Genomic DNA, 16910 nt, shown 5'->3' on the forward strand with positions numbered 1-16910 from the left:
TTAGCTAGCTATATCCCCCTATTAACATTCTCTGTCCTTAGCTATCTCAGTTTTTTTAGTTCAAATAAAATAATTTATTATCAGTTCAAGGAAAACTGGTGAAATAAGAATATCCAAGGCTTTAAGAAGAAATTCCTGGAAGTCTTTTAGAAGAAGAGTTCTTGTCAAAAATTTGTAGGCCAACTGCAGATTTGAGAGGCAAAACTGTCTTCTTGTTAGATCTCTGAAGAAAGTCTCTAACATCTTAAAAATTATTTCATCACCATTTCTGAAAAATTAGTGCAACCTCTCTGATCGAGAAAGCTACGAGAACTATTTGTCAATAAATCAACTAAAATGGCAAGGGAATATTTTGATCAGGGCACAAGCTTGATCTGAGTATTTGTGCCAGTCTTAAGCTCCAGAACTCCTCCCTCCCTCCACAACTTTGCTCCCTGCTTAGGAGAGATGTTTCTCAGAACAAAGTCTCTAGAATGGCTAGTATCATTAAATCAGATTTTCATCCTTCTCCAAATCCAAGTACAAGTAGGCAGACTATATCAAAAGTGGGAAAAATAAAACAAAACAAAGCTCAACAATGCTTTAAGGACAAACATTGCCTTTTTTGGCTACTGAGTAGTATTTATGATAATCTAAAACACAAAGTCTACCAGGCCAGCTGGGTAGTGGTAGCCTATTAGACGGAATTCCGAAGTGGGAAATGAGCTTCCCTCAGGTCACACAGAGACTTTTTGAGTTCTATGTAAGGGAGAAAAATGTTCTGGAAAAATGACCAATACAAATCCTTCTGCATGTACTACATATATCTTCAGCAAGTCACACTCACACAAAAAAGGTTACTTAAAATTCCAGAGCATATCTCTCTCCACTAATGGAACTGCAAACTCCTGCTGAAGGGCACTCACTTATCTAGCACTTGACCTTGAGGAGCAGCTTTGTTCACAACCCTCTATTCTCTCCCAACCTGAAACAACTGAAAAGCCAAGGGTAAATTGCTGCCGAGAATGTCTATTTTCTTTGACCTATGTGCTCCAATGAAAAGGAAGACCAACAACTTAGCCCATATTATTCCTGCATAAGTAGACAAAAGAGAAGGGCCGTATAGGTACTGAAGGAGTTAAGAAACCTGGAAAGTAAAAAGGTATCACCATGTAGAGAACCTGAAAGAATTCTCCCCAACTTCAATTCACTTTTTTCCTTTGATGGCTATAAACAGAGAGATGACCTATTTATTAGGGTTATCATGCTTTCGTCCAGAGCATAGCACATCAGTAAAGACTGGAATCATGGCAGAGATCCAAAGGGTAAAAGAGTCCAGATATCTCGTTAGACTTTTGTTTTTTTGTTTTTTTTTTAAAACATAACTAAGATGGAAAGTATTCTGACTTCTATTCATCATCATCATATATCTTTCTCCTTTGTGAGAAAGCACTTTTGCTTTATGATGAACTAGTCAGGTATCCCTCATTTGGGAAAGTCAAATTAAAAAAAAAAGTCAATGACTTTAGTCCCAATTGACTTCTGGGGAACATTAATACATATGTACATACATACATGCATATATATATATATATGTATATATATATACATATATATATGAATTTTGAAATGTTGGCATTCTCATTGACCATAAGAAAGACTGCAACAAATCCAGAGGAGACAAAAAAAAGAATTCTTTAGGAAATGAAGCACTTTTCAAACATGATTAAAAGACAAAGCCAATGTAGAACAAAGAGACCAAAATGTTTGATTATAGTAAGTGACAAGTGGCTATCTGCTCAAATCATCTCAAAAGACTTTGTATTTTAGACCCATCCTATTTTGTCCATGGAAAGAAAGAATCCTCTACAGATAAATTTTCCCTATTGCTGACAATTTTGGAATAGTAGATAATAGTGTCACCTTCATAGTTTTAAGAGACTATGGAGTAAGGTGCCTATCCCATTGTGGAATATTAACGGAAAACATGGACAAAAGTCAAGATATGAAGAAATTGCAGGTTTGCAATATATACTACTGCTCTGAAGATCATTACAAATTGAAATGAAGAATTTTGAAAATAAAAAGGGAAGTATCACAGGCAAACTCCAGTTTTATTAAAAAGAAATGTGAATTTTCTAACAGTAGTTTCCCCCTTGAAATCATCACCTGAGTTTTTGCTAGCAGCCATTTTCATGGTGAAGATAAATTTTCCTTTAATTATTTTATTTTACTACAGTGCTTAACAAAGATCTAGCATTATACGTGTTCTTTTCTTTCAATAAAAACAAAAAACCAAATTATTCTACTGAGCATGTCCACAGACTCACAGGATAACATTATCACTGTGTTCATCTCAAAGAGGAATTTAAGCTTATCAAACCCCTCCTCCAGCCTGCTCTAGCCTCTCCAACCTCCCATGCTTCTGAGCATGGGAAGACATATCAGTGAGTGGGTGAATACAAGGAAAGGTTGGGAGCAGAAAACCAAGGAGACTGAAAGATTAGGTTGGAAAACATGGTAAAATCATGTTATTTGACTGTGTCCCAGGAGGGGTACTTATCTTTTTCAGATATATAACCTTCACTTGAAGCTGGCATGTCTCAGGAAGTATCCCTTACTTTCTATGCATATTGAGATATCCCACCTCACTTCCAGATAGGATTTGCAATGTAGATAATTTAACGTTTTTCTCTTCATCAGGATTCTTCTTCTTTTCTTTACATATTCTTTAGTTATACTCTGAAGCATTTACTGTTTTTGAACTTGCAGGAAAAGAAATGGAAGCAATTGGAACAATTCCTAACTTGAATAATATACCTCTTTCCCCATAGTTGCCACCATCATCAACTAAAAGTGATTTTTATAAATCAATTGGTGAATAGCATTATATACATTTCCTCTATGCAAAATGTTCTTCCCACTCCCACCCTGAACCCCCCAATCCATCTCACACATACATCCACTGGAATAAATCCTCTGTCCCAGTTTCATTCTTGAGTTTTTTATTTTGGTGGTTTACATGCTACATAAAAATTGAATTAATATTAAAAATTTATTCACAATATTTCCCACCCCACAAAAGTTCAAAAGTCTTTGTTAGATTTTATTTTCAACTTAAAAAAAATTACAGGAACTTCATCACTTTCTGGTTACTAAGCTCCCTATTTACTCCTACCACCAATGTTCTCTCTCTGGCCATCTTTCACGTATACACACAAGACTGCATGTATATGTACGTATATAAATATTTTAATTTTTCTTTTCTGAGAAACATTGATGCTTGACATTTTTATTTTTGTATTTGAGAAGGGAAGAGATATGTTTTGTAAAGAAAAATGATCAATATGCTTAAGAATAACTTTGTTTTCTCTTCAGTTAAAGAGACTGCAAAAGTTAGATATTGTCAATCAGAGCCCTAATTTAAGTTCATTCACGGACCTCTTTTAAGAGAATTCTAGGAGACAACTACTAATAGATAATTGAAAACTGCAGTGATGATTCAACAGGAGTTCCAGGAACCATTTGGGACCAACTTTTATTCTTTTTTGAATGATCTGAAAATTCCAGTTATATGCAGTATGGTTGTTTCTAAGGTATTATGCAGCAGGTAAATTTACTGTACTAAAAATAAGTTAGATGTAGTTTGGAAATATTAAATGTCATATAGAGGTTAAAACTTTATGTTTCCTAAAGTCCCACTATGTTATTTTGTTTGTTGGGAGTGAATTGTAGCTGACCATCCTATATGGCACATTTTTAGGCCCATTCAATCATAAAGAATGAGTCCTGAAAAGAGAGCAGAGAATAATATAGGGGAATATAGTTGTCTTGTCATCTCAATGGAATCTAGATTATCCAGAAATCAGGGTTGTCATCCAATTCATTTTTTTAATCAGAGGAAAAATTGTTTTAATGTTCAGTGGAAAGTTTATTGCTATTACTTATGTTAGCCTAAGCACCTACTTTAATGATTGTCTTCCCTTCATGTTCCCTGCCTATTTCCAGTCTTGATGTTTCCCTTGCTTCTGACCTTGAGAGAGGTAGAAATGAACAATCATTGGCTTGCCAAAGGTGGGTGATTTTTCTCCTCTTTCTCTCCACCCTTTTTACTTCCCTTCATTGTTCTTGCATTGTTCATTTTTATGTGATAATCGAATGTAATTTTTGAATAATCATGGAAATGCCTGTACCAGTTTTGACTCTATACAAATAAACTCCTATGTATCTAGGCAACAGAACTCTTCTTAGGAGATCCTTACAGCCATCACTACATCTCCATCCTCTTAAAATTAATCCACTCATAGGACACCAAAGATTATTCAGGTTTAAATTTGTGAACTATGAGAAGGCTACAAAGCTAACATTAGAATGCTCAGATAATCTTTTTTTTCCCTTAAAGTTTAGATGCTATTGTCAGACATCAAGCTTATTGGGAAATACAGAACATTAGTTGAAGAGGGCATAATATGTCTATAATGGATTCCAAATGACCAAATTTCATATGCCAAGAACATATCCTTATCCCTCCAGAAAGTAATGGATATAGGCAATTTGGAACCTATTATATAGATGAGGAATAAAAAAAAAGAAGCAGAAAGAGGGAAAAGAAAATTAAATTCAACCATTCCCTTCTGGTCAGTATGTGGAAACAACATTTAAGTTACTAAAACAAGGATTAGATATAGTGCAATGATCCCAGCCTGTAGGATGCAAATGGTCCTTTGGTCATAGCCAAAGGGGCCTTTAGAATAATAGCCCTTAGTATTTTTTTAAAAGCAAATAAAATTTCCATAACACTATACTACAATCAAAATATGAGACTGGAAAGTACAGTTAACTCCACAAATAGCACTGACTATAAGATCTCAGGCAATTAAAGATTTTTTTTAAGTCCTTTTCTAGATATAGGCAACATCCTTATCAATAGAAAACAGGCAGTTCAGAATATTCACATTCATGTGGCCATGTCAACTTGGTCTGGACTCCCATTGGATATTATGGATAATATAAGAATTAGGCTTGGTGAATGAGCTTGCCTGGAGTAAGTAAAAGAGAAATCAGATTTGGCATCCTGGAGGCAGTAGAGATAGGTTCTGGGAAAATTCACTGATCTTCTGACCAAGGAAATGCATAAGGTACTTTGCTGTATTGTTGGCAGGAGAAGCTGGAAATATGGTGAGATCTAAACTAAAACCCTTATTCCCTTGAGGGCCATTCAAGATCTCACAGGTCAAATGTAAAGTATTGCAGAGATGAATCCCATCTTCTCATCTATTCCAGGGTGTTAATAGTTGCTACTGAAAGCAGTCATATCCTCTTCTCAGTCACCTGTCACTGAACAGGGCAGTCTCTCAGGTAGTTGCCACCTTCCACAACATATTGGCATTGGATCAAATGGTTCTTTTATTTCTTTCATTAATCATTTTCCTTCTGCTTTCAAGTTAGTATGCTGCTGCCATACTCCAGGATATGCCTTTCCCCCTTCCATCTAAACCTTACCTGTTTTTACCATTCATATTTAAGAAAAAAATTATTATAACAACTCACATATGAAAATGCTTTCCTCAAGAAAATCTTGTTTTTCCATTTTGCCTTCCATAATTCTTAAGAGATGTTGACACCTGATCTTCACACAAGTGATTTTCTTTCAACCCTTTTATCAGAAGTTATTTAAATATACATTAGTTTCATTGATAAAACATATCATTTTTTTAAGTGGTAAGAAGCAAGATTTATCCCCATAAATCTCTAGTTCCAACAGTGGGCATGTACAAAGCCAACATGATTTTGACTATGAAGACATTTCCCTTACCTTTAACACATTTTTTTTGCCTTGCATTTTAATTTTCATCAAATCAAACTATTATTTCGTATTCTCAACACCCTCCATTTCATTCTCAATGAATTTGTGGGGAATAGACTCAGTTCATTTTCTGAAGTTGAGATTTGTCAATGTCTATGATATATTTGACTATGATTCTATAGAGTATGATTTAAATGAGCACATAATAGCAATGGATGTCTCTCAAGGGAGAATAATTTATGAACGGTGGCAAAGTGAGATTTATAAAAGGAAGCTGGCATAGAGAAAAATGAATAAGACAGTGATGAATAAGTGATCCAGTGCTGGCAACATTCAAATCTGGAAGATTCTGAGAAGCATTTGTTTTGGAGGGAGACTGAAGGAAAAGATGGAGAAAGATCATGGGACAACAAATAGAAATAATATCAGCAGACTGGAAATGGAAGTTGAAGCTTGAAAATTTAGATGATTAAAAAAACAAATTAGGAAAATTGAGAGTAAATTGGTAATTAAAAGAAAACATTTTTACTTATGAATGACTAGAAATACTAAGAAGATGAAAAAGATGAGGAATTAAAGGATGAGCCAGTCCTTCATCCTGACAGCTATTACAATAACCCATAGACTATTACAATATTAAGGATTCTTCCCATTGAAAAAAATTAAATATTGTTATTTAATTTGAGCCATAGCTTGCTCAGTAAAAAGAGATTTAGACAATTGCCGATGTGTAATATAGGTCCCCAAATAATTTGTTCTCTGAAATACCTAGATATCATAGGTAAAATGAAGATGGTTGAGGGATTGAAATGTCTGAATAACTGATTGAATAATCTCTTTTTCTTTGTGTGAGGTAATACTGGAGAAGGTATTGTCTATTTACTAAATATTTGTATTACAAATGATTATATTTCAAGAATGGGTAAAAATCATTAAAACCAGGAAAACATAAATTATTTAAGAAGAACTATCGAAAAGTGAAATGTGATATTTTTGGAAAACATGAATCCTTCTTGCTAAGGGTCTTTCAGCAAAAATTAGATGACCACTTGCTGGGAATATTTGAAAACTGTCAGCTACAGGTTGGACCAGATGGCCTCTGAGCTCTCTTGCAATTGAGATTTCACCACTACCTAGGATCTAATAGAAAAACAGCTGACATTGATTTTAAAGATCAGTGCTACTAAATTGCAATAGGCTCTTCCTTCCAGTTACTTTATGTAATAATGTACAACATGAAAATTTTCCAAAGTGGTATTGAATGTGGTATACTGAATATTAAAGGAGTATTATACAACCCCTGTTTGGAAAGATTCTCAACTTCAAATATTTAATGCAGTCATAAATACAATTTTAATCTTGTCCTCTCTCTGAACTTTTCATTTCACCTCTTTAGTAAATATGGCACTCTGAGCAAACTTTAAAAAACATGAAAAGAACACAAAATAACTTTTAGAATCACAGCATAAGGCAAAGCATTACTGAGAAAAGGTCTTCCTTCATCCATGCAAAGTTATCTGTACCAAAGAAAATACATACATGCACATACATATCCATATGTATGTATTTATTTGCATGTGTAAACGTGTGAGACTTATCCATGACTCATAATGCAGATAGGGTAATCATGAGAGGCATGAGTATGGTGCTGTCAGAGTCAAATAAAAAAAGGCCGTTAAACCATACATAAGAACCTCTATATTCTGTTATATTTTTATTTATTTTGTTAAATACTTCCCAATTATTTTTAATCTGGTTGGCCATAGTTAGGAGTGTCAGGATGTCCAAGATACTTGGGGGTGATGGGTAGAAAGCTAGTCTTAGAACCAGGAAAACTCTGGTGTCTAACATAGTTTAGTTTTTTGCCCATGAAAAAGAAACTGAATGTCTCAGTCCCTTGGGCAACTCAATAAGATTCTAAGTTAGAGAATAGTCGCTCATATGAATGGAATCACTGGCCCAGAAGAAAAAAAATAATTTCAAAAAATTCATATGAGCAAAAATCGTCTCCTTTTTAACTGTATGACACATAGTATCTATTCATTCAACAAATATTAATTGAGCATCACTATGTGCAGAACATTGTCCCAGACACTGTGGGGATATAAAATGAAGAATAATTCCTGCCCTCAAGGAATCTATAGGAAGCAGCAAAATATATACTCATATTACATGAACAAAGCAGTATATTATCAGAATAATATCAGAGAACAGAGGCCATTTCTCAATGTGGGACAAAACAAGGCACCATAAACAAGATGACGTTTGAGCTAGCTCTAAGAATGGCACAGCAAACAGTCAAACCTGGACAACATACAGGGTATATGCAAAGGAATATTGGGAGATAAGGCTAGAAAGATACTGGGCTTCACTTTACTGAATGTAAAACTAAAGAGTTTGGGGTTAATTCTGAAGGCAATAGGGAACTACTGATGGTGCTTGGGGCAGGAACAAAGACATGTTTTGAAGTGTGGTTTAGGATTAACTTTTTATCAGGATGTAGGATAGATTGGATGCATAGTTGGCATAATTGAAGTACGGGTCTGGGTGAGTGCAAAGGTCAGGGGAAGTGATAGAGGGAATTCTAGGAAGCTCAGCACAATATCCCTGAAATAGGTGACTATGGGTATAGGACAAGCTGGAAGGTAAATCAGAAAGTGCTGAATGGGAGAGATATGAAAGGTTAAGATTAAGATGAATAATAGTAATAAATAAACTGAAATTCACTAGGATTGAAGCTTTTCAAAGCATTTTCTATACATTAACTCATTTGATGAAACTAATAGCTAGGAGTAATAGAATAACTAGGAATTAGAGAGGTGAAAGATAAGGAATAACGGTCATTTTGAAGATGGAATAGTTTCAGTGAAACAAGGTCAAAGATACAGCTGTGCCAATGGGTAGTTGGATCAATGTAGTTCATTGACATAATGTGTTTAATCTTTGTTTTATGTTCTCCAAAGTACAAAAATGTGACAGACAAGTATACACAAACATACACTATGATGAATGCACATTTACATAGAGTCATGCATATTTTTAAGGTAATAAATGTTTATATGGTATAGAATGAAAATCACTTGGCATGGATATTCCATTTCATATCCTTCTTTTGTTATCCCCATAGTACTTAGCTCAGTGCTAGACACCTAGTAGGCACTTAGTAAATACGTGATGCACTCATTTGAATTAAAATTTATAGCAAGTAATCTCTTCCCTATCTTCCTGTCTCATTGTTCCCCTTCCCCTTGCTCAATGTACAGAAAACAGGCACCTCTTTGGATCTGAGCATTTACACAGGTGGGTGAATTAAGTGGATGAAGAAGGAAAATAGCAGAGAGAAAAAATTATATGGAGCCTATAAAACATGCTCATGCCTAAAACTATGACTCTAAATTTCATTCTGGACAAGTGGAGATGTTATCCATGAATTCATTCTCATGATTTTTCTTCCATAGGAAGTTTTCCAAATACACATCTGTCTTTGATACTATGTAGTAGGTAAAGTTTAGAACTTTTCTCCTTTGGTCTGATCCCTACTATCATCTTCCATGTCTTCTTAGCCTGTCCACTGTTTTTGACTTTCTTTCTCCCTCCCTATATCAAAACCTGTTTTCTATTGAGAAACAAACTAATTTAGTCCTAAGTGTGTATATGTTACCACTGGGGAATGTGGGTGGGTGAGGACTGGCATTTAATAGGGGATAGTAAGGCTGAAGCAACGGATACCAGTAATCAGGTCTTTTGATACAGCTGTTCTGCTGTACCTTCTCTGAACTTTATTTTCTATTTCTTTAGGCATGAATTCTATGAATTAGCATCTCAAAGGCAGTGGTCAAGTCCTGTACACCCTTTCCTGATATTTTTTTCCTTCTGTTTAAGTCTGTTCTTGTGTCTGTCTGTTCTGATCTGAGACTCTTTCATTCATATTTATGAGTGTATGTTACCATTCTGGGGGGGGGTAGAGAGATTTGCAGTTTGACAGAGGAGAGAAAGTTTGAAACAGTAGGTATTAATGACTGAATGATGAAAAAATTTTTGATGGGTCTTCTCAGTAACTCTGAAATTGTGTCACATGTAGTTGCCTATTCTGTCCTTTACAAGCGGTCATTGTCTTCTCATTACCCCATCAAGATAAATCGTCTACACATTTCACCCACCTGTGTAATTTGAATCTCAAATTAAGAAGACAAGTTATCCAGAGAATTTGGTAGCAACAATGGGCACCTGTTACCTAGGTAGGCTGGGTAAAGGAGTCTGCTGATTGTCAGTTCTACTTGAAAATGCTTGAGGCATTCCACAATCCTATCCCAGTTCATTATTTTCTGTACAGTATAGACCTGAAACAATCACTGATATACACACTGCAGGCATGTTCATGGTGTTCCATAAATAATGAGTAATTAATAGAGATTAGGGATTTTAAAAAGGAGAATAAGTTCTGGAATAGCATCTTGAAAAAGTTGCTTCCCCAGCAATCCAGGTTAATTTACTCCTAGAATTGAAAGTATTAAAAGCAGTTCTTGGCCAAGATATGCAGAGTGGCCAGCACTCTGCAACTTCAGTTAAATCTTCCCTTTATCTCTAAAGTAACAGAACAATGCTTGAAGATCTCCAGAGGGGCCTCAGAAAGACTAAATTGTTTATTTTCCCCTCTCTGCAGTCCTACAGATAGCCAAGCCCCTATCAATGCCAACAAGTATTCTTTCCACTGGTGGTTATTAAAATGAAAATTAAGGCATTGTAATGGCCAGAATAGTAGGATGCATACTAGAAATTATCCAAATATGGCAGCTTATAATACTCAAAGTGGGGGTAAAATAGCAGAAACAAATGACTCAAGGAAACATGCATGGTGTCTGAAGGACAATTAAAAGTAAGATATCATTGAGCTACTGTTTCCATGGAATCTCACAGCTTTAGACAGATGGGTCTTCACCTGCACTTATTTATAGCACAGGCAGGGTTTGATGCTAAATGAATTTAATTTCTTTAATATTTTAGTAAGAGACAACTTCTAGCCTATAACAAAGTTCATACCTTCCCAGGCATGAATGTTATAAGCATTCTTAATGCTCTGAACAGGATCACAAATTTCTAACCCATTCCCTTCTTGCTCAAGTGACCAAGAACATGAGGCAAAGAAATCAGAAGACCCTGATGAAGAACAGGCAAGATAGAAGCAGGACAGATTATGCAGAATGGGAATATGATCCAGTCCTGAGGTAAAAATAAGACAAACTGCCAAACTTGAAGAAGCCAACAATCTTAGAAAAGAAATTCTTTTTCTTGGTCTGTCTAAAGTTGGTGTCTATATAGCTGAGAGTGAATATCATCTTAATAATTGTAGAAATGGGGTACAATAATAACTTATGACGCGTATACTTCTACCATAGTCCTAATTTTCTCAACCTTTGGGATAGAATTCTCCTGTCACTGATATCTAGGAACAGTGAATGAAACCTTTCTAGAAAAATGAGATCTGTGCCCAGTTGTTTCTGTTTAAACAACAAAACAAACAAAAAACTCAATATAAAACAAAACCGCATTTTTCTATAACTAGGTTTCATTTGTTAATTTTTTTTTTAAAGAAAAGTATAGTCAGAGAATATGGAAGTTTTGGACATGTATTCAGAGTTATTTTTCTAGGGTGATTTTTAAACTATAAGGAAAGAAAAGATCCACTGAACCAATATGAATCAGACTGTTGCTCCATATAAATGGGGCACACTGAGAACTGGGTAAAGATTCCTGAAATGAGCTTTAGACAATTCTCTCAGGAACACCAGGAATGGAGATTATTTGAGTCCACATCCACACTCAGCCAGCTAAGACTATCTCCTAAGACTATCCTCCTATTCTACCCCCAGGTATTAATGGGGATAATATTGTAACTCTGAGGCAAATTCATTTAAAAGATATTGATAACCTGGAATTCATTCTTGGGGATGGGAGATAAATAAGCCTAAGACTAGTTTGGAGCCAAGTTTGGGCACCAGGCAGAACCCAAGGAGTAGTGCAGGAATCCTTCTCACTACAGATGAAGGGACTGATTAAAAAGGCAGGGGAGAGGAAGGGTCCATGGGATAAATATGCTTTTCCCTGGCTTTCCCACTCCTATGGCCTCTTACACAAAATGCTTCAAGACACCCTGCACTGCAGTAAAAGCCATACAAAACATACCCCATTACCCCCACCCCCCAAAGTGGAAAATGAAAACCCACAACAAAAACACTTTTCCCTCTACCCCACTCCCACCCCACCCCTCCTGCCCCACACCCTGAATACTCACAAGAAGAGGACACTTCATCTATACAAAATTAATTATAAAACAAAATATTTACATATGAAATAAACACCATCTTAATCTCTGTTGCCATCAGAGAGGGACAGAGTCCCCTTGGTTCTAGATTGCTGTTCGCTAGGTTAGTTGGTTTGGTTTTTACTTTTAAAGGGTGAGGTAAGACGAAGAGGAAGAGCAAGCAAGGGGCCTGCATGATTAGATGGAGTCATGTTTTTGTGGCCCTTCTCCATCATCTTGGCCTTTCATTCTCCCTCTTAGTCTCTCCTTTAATCTCAGATAAAGCACACTGTGCCCCTCTCAAAACTTGTGAGAGGTTCAGCCCTTCTCCCAAGTCCATTTTAGAAAGAAAACAAAGCTTCACAAGGCCTTCAGTTGGCTTTAAAAAATGAAAGATATTGAGGTAAAAAATCAACAGCGGATGGTGGGGAGGTAGGAGGATAATGGAAATGTAGGAAGGCAGGGCAAAGAGGAAGTAGAGAAGAACCCTGGAGAACATGACTTGAAGAGGAATGGTGGCTTTCTTTCCATGGGAGAAGCACCTTTCTGGTTTATTTGTCCTGTGTGGATAGCAGATAGCTGCTGCTGTCTTGCTTTCAAACTGATATAAGACCCTTTGGGAGCTACCTGGTAGAATGGAGGTCACAGTAGCACACACAGAGTAGGATCTATGAGTCTCTTTAATTTCCTTTCCCCACACACAAGATTCATAAATAGGCAGTGACAAAGACTCATTTCCCTTCTCAAGTTTTACTATGTTTAAAGAAGGGGGCTTCATATCTACTGACTTCTTCATGAAACTAACATTTTTTTAAATTCTAGAATGGTACTAATCAAAAGAGGAGTGAGGTTGGTTCCCAACATTGAAAGACTCCCATATCAATATTTTACACTGGAAACATCAACATACTTATAGATGTCAGGCCCCCAATATGGTACCCTCTTCAATCCTCCTCCCAATTTCTATCCTCTGCCTTTTTTTCATATTGTCTTCTTCTCTCCATGTCTCTGGCTCTTAGCATACTTTTAGGCTATTTAATTTGTACCCATTTTTCAAAAGGAGGCAAGCTGCATTTCTTATTGTGTGAAGTATGACAAACTCTGGAGTAAACTTTTTGTTAAGTAAGGAGGGATCAAAGTACTAAAGACATCCCCCTCTCCTACTCATCCTACCATTAAGTTCTTCATCTCTTTGCAAATATCCCACCTGATTTTCCCTTCCTTGGGAACTATAAAGGACACCTGAGCCAAATCACAAAGAAAGATTCTATCAGAACCTTTCCTTCTCAAGAGTGGGTGGCAAGGAAAAAAAAAGTAGGGGTGAGGTATGGATCATGGCTACTTCCCACCACCCTTAACTTGTTTGAAGGGGTTTTATTTTGACTTGTTTTTGCTTTGTTTTGTTTTGCCAGTAATGGTCAACATGGTCACATATCACAGGAATCTCCTAATTTTGCTCTTGTTGGCTGATTCACCATCCTTTTGCCTAGACTACAGAATATTTCTAAGTTTTTCCCCCAAACCTTTCTGGATGGTGGCAGAATATTCACATAGAAGCCAAATATATAGATTAGCTATGTTTGGCAATATTGAAACAAACAGCAGAATGAGTCAAGAATACTGCCTATGTGTATAAGTGCATAAGCACACAGTAACAGAAAATAAAATATCTGAATTCCTTTTACTTCTGTGATTACCCAGAACATTAGTACGGTTTCCTCTTTAATTTTGCAGGGATATTCCCAGTGATTCTGTCAATAACTTTTCCTGCATCACCCCACTATCTAATTACAGAAATCTTTAATGTAAGCTTCTTGACTTATATACATAACAAATACAATCAGCCTCCTTTCTTCTGCTATAAAGCAAATGCCCTAATAAAAGCATACATAGTCTAGGCAAAAAGAACTTGATGAGAGCCCCTTTGTAATTCACAGTTCCCCCATTCATTCTCTCTTCTACTTCTTCACTGGAAGCCAAGCTCATTTGGGGGGAGAGTTCTCTTCTTTGGCCCTTGGGACCATCTCTGATCTCTCCTCGTTTGACTCATGTGTGTGCAAGGAGACTTTTCAGCCATGCTGAGAGAGACCAGAGAAGGGCCATTGTTCTGTTCCCCTCTAGATGTGGATACTTCCTTTTCCCACTGTGATACACCAAGCTCAAATACCATATTTCCATGCCCTGCTAATAGGAAAAATGCTTGACGGATGGAGGAAGGAGGAGGGAAGCGGAAAAGGCTGGAAAAAGATGTCACCAATGCTGTCTTCAATGAAAACCGGGACTCCAGGCTCCCCCAAATAAATAAAGAACTAAGAGAGGAACAAATGGGAACCAAGTTCAAACCCCATCACCCTCTATGACACATGTACCAAATTATTCATCCCCTCCCCCCCACAAGCCCCACAGTCCCCTTCCCCACTCTCCCACCCCCCCTCCCCCACTCAGACATCAGATTCAATACTAGAAAGTTTCTCATAAACATGCCCATTGCTGGAGCCATTGAAAGCCCTGGGGTTTTTGTTGTTAGGCACACAGGGGTTGGACTGGTTTCCTATACAGATGTCCTTCTGGAAACGGCCTGGCACAGCCGCATGAAGGGCTGAGACCACCGGCTTGTTGGTGACGATGGCCCGGAAGTCCGGCCTGGCTTTCGTTCCCCCCGCCACCGTGGGCTGCCTGAAGAAGTAGGATTTGCTGCCATGGAGCAAGCACTGGTCATCCCCAAAAGTGGGGATGAAAGGGTTTTGTGTGACCCGGTCAGGGTAGAGCGACTTGCTGAGCATGTAGCCACCGCCTCCAGGGTTGTTGTGGTGGTGGTGTCCGGCCGTGGGCACTGAGGGCTTGTTGTTGGCAAAGGTGGTCTCACCGCTCGGCATCTCAAACATGTGCGCGTAGGGGCTCCCTTCCAGGAAACGGCCCTTGTCCTTCAGGCTCACGCTTCGGGGCGCCAGGGCTGCTTCTTCCTTCTGCAAGTCCACGAAGGTGTCGTAGGAGTGCTGCCGGCGGAGCTTGTTCCGGTTCTTCTTCTGGGCCTTGGAGTTCGACGGGCTCTGAGGGTATTTGGTGGCGGGGGCGTTCGAGGTCACCGCCACCGGGGCAGCGGGCTGGTCCAGCTCCTGGAGGGAGTTATCCTCGCTGATGTCGTACAGGTTGCCCGCCTTCTTGCAGGCCTCACAGCGGATGCAGGCCTGCCTGCTGGAGTTCTGCCCCACCGCCGGGGCGGTGTAGTTGTGGAGCTTGGAGGGGCAGCTGCGGCAGAAGTTACCGCCCGACCGCTCTTCCCAGTCGAGGTTGGTCAGGTTCTTCTCCCAGGGAGCGGGCACGCCGCTGACGACGTGCTTGCGCTCGTTGGCTGCTCCGAAGTCACTCGTCCCGTGCTTGTGGTGAGACCTGTTGGCGCAGGGAGCACTCCCGCTGACCGAATCCCGCTTGAAGTCGTCCCCGCGCTCCTTGTAGATATCCGTAAGATCCACGTGCTCCCAGTGAGGAGAATTCTCCTTGGTTCGGAACTGGTCCAGATAGAAGTCCCGTAGCCCCTCCTTGTCCCTGAAGTAGCGCTTGTGGTCCGGGGAGCGGGGCGGCCGCCGGCGGTAGGCCAGCTCGATCTCGTCAAACTCCCGCCGAGACTTGGCGGAGGCCGGCCGCTTCTTCAGGCTGTCCTTATACTGCTGCTTTCGCCTCTTGGCCGCATTGCCCTCAATGTTTCCATAGGTGACCGTGTGAGTGGAAATGTCGGAGACGTCCGAGCGGATCAGGTCATCATGGCCCCCAAAACGGTCGCTCTTAAAAGAGAACTTGCCGTACAGATCGCTGAGCTGGTTATGTTTGGTGGACGGCAGGCCAATGTCCAACGGCTTCTTGCTGATTGACCTCGGCTGGGTGGTGAAGGGGGGGTTGTCACAGTCGTAGAGTCCGTCAATGGAGCTGGCGCTGCCGATGCTGTGGGGCCGATGGTGGTGGTGATAGTGGTCTTGGTACATGTTGCTGTCCTTCAGCTGGAGGTTGCCAAAAGTTCGTTCCACCTCACTGATATAGTCGCTGAAGAGGTTCTCTTCGCAGGGGGGGTTGTTGTAGGATTTACAGTCAGAATGGGTGAAGCTGCGGCGGTGCTCGGAGATGTCGTAGACGGAGGACTCGCGGCGGATGAAGTCCAGAGCGCTCTGTGGGGACCCATTGACTCCGGACAGGTTAGCCATGTTCTTGGCAGTACGAAGCAGGCGCAAGATGTTAGAATGCGTATTGTTCATAGTGGCCGTGGGGGAATTCATCACCGACTGACGCTCCTCGATGGCTACCCCGTGGATGCAACTGTAAATGCCCTAAAATGGGGGCGGGGAGAGAGAGGAAATGACAAATTAGATTTCTTGTGGGGATGTTTTAGAAAAAAGTGTCTGACTTCCTTGAATGGTCAAGAGAACTTAAGTTAGGAAATGAGGGAAATAGTAAATCTCTTAATTCATATAATTAATACAGCTTTTATACTGAGACTCTCATGTTCGGTGAACAGCCCATGCTGCTGTAGAATCTATATTTTTAAAGCTGCTCTCTCTCTCTCTCTCTCTCTCACACACACACACACACACACACACACACACACACAATATTAATTCTCATAGCAACTTGGTGAGGTCAGGGATAGTTTAGATTAAGTCTAATGGGGAAATAGCCCACATAACCTGATTAAATGAATTAAGACTCAAAAACCAAGTGGAATCGGCCATTAGCAGTAACAATGATTCGAATAGATCCACCTCTTGTCTCTTCCTTTCAGTGTCATTAAAAAGAGGAGCCTGATAAACTATATTAGCAGTACCCTAATGTTAA

At 39.0% G+C, this 16910-nt stretch overlaps 1 protein-coding gene across 2 annotated transcripts in view; it reads right to left on the reverse strand.

Moving 5' to 3' along the window:
• Nucleotides 1-2967: 2967 nt before the first annotated feature.
• Nucleotides 2968-16910, reverse strand: part of GRIN2B (glutamate ionotropic receptor NMDA type subunit 2B) — a 661880-nt gene continuing 647937 nt past the window's right edge. For both annotated transcript variants that reach the window (XM_031938228.1, XM_031938229.1), the window contains exon 14: nt 2968-16405. In XM_031938228.1, the coding sequence (XP_031794088.1) occupies nt 14528-16405 (1878 nt within the window). In that variant the 3' untranslated portion in view covers nt 2968-14527. The remainder of the gene's footprint in view (nt 16406-16910) is intronic.

Source organism: Sarcophilus harrisii, chromosome 5, assembly GCF_902635505.1.
Source record: "Sarcophilus harrisii chromosome 5, mSarHar1.11, whole genome shotgun sequence".
Classification (NCBI taxonomy): domain Eukaryota; kingdom Metazoa; phylum Chordata; class Mammalia; order Dasyuromorphia; family Dasyuridae; genus Sarcophilus; species Sarcophilus harrisii.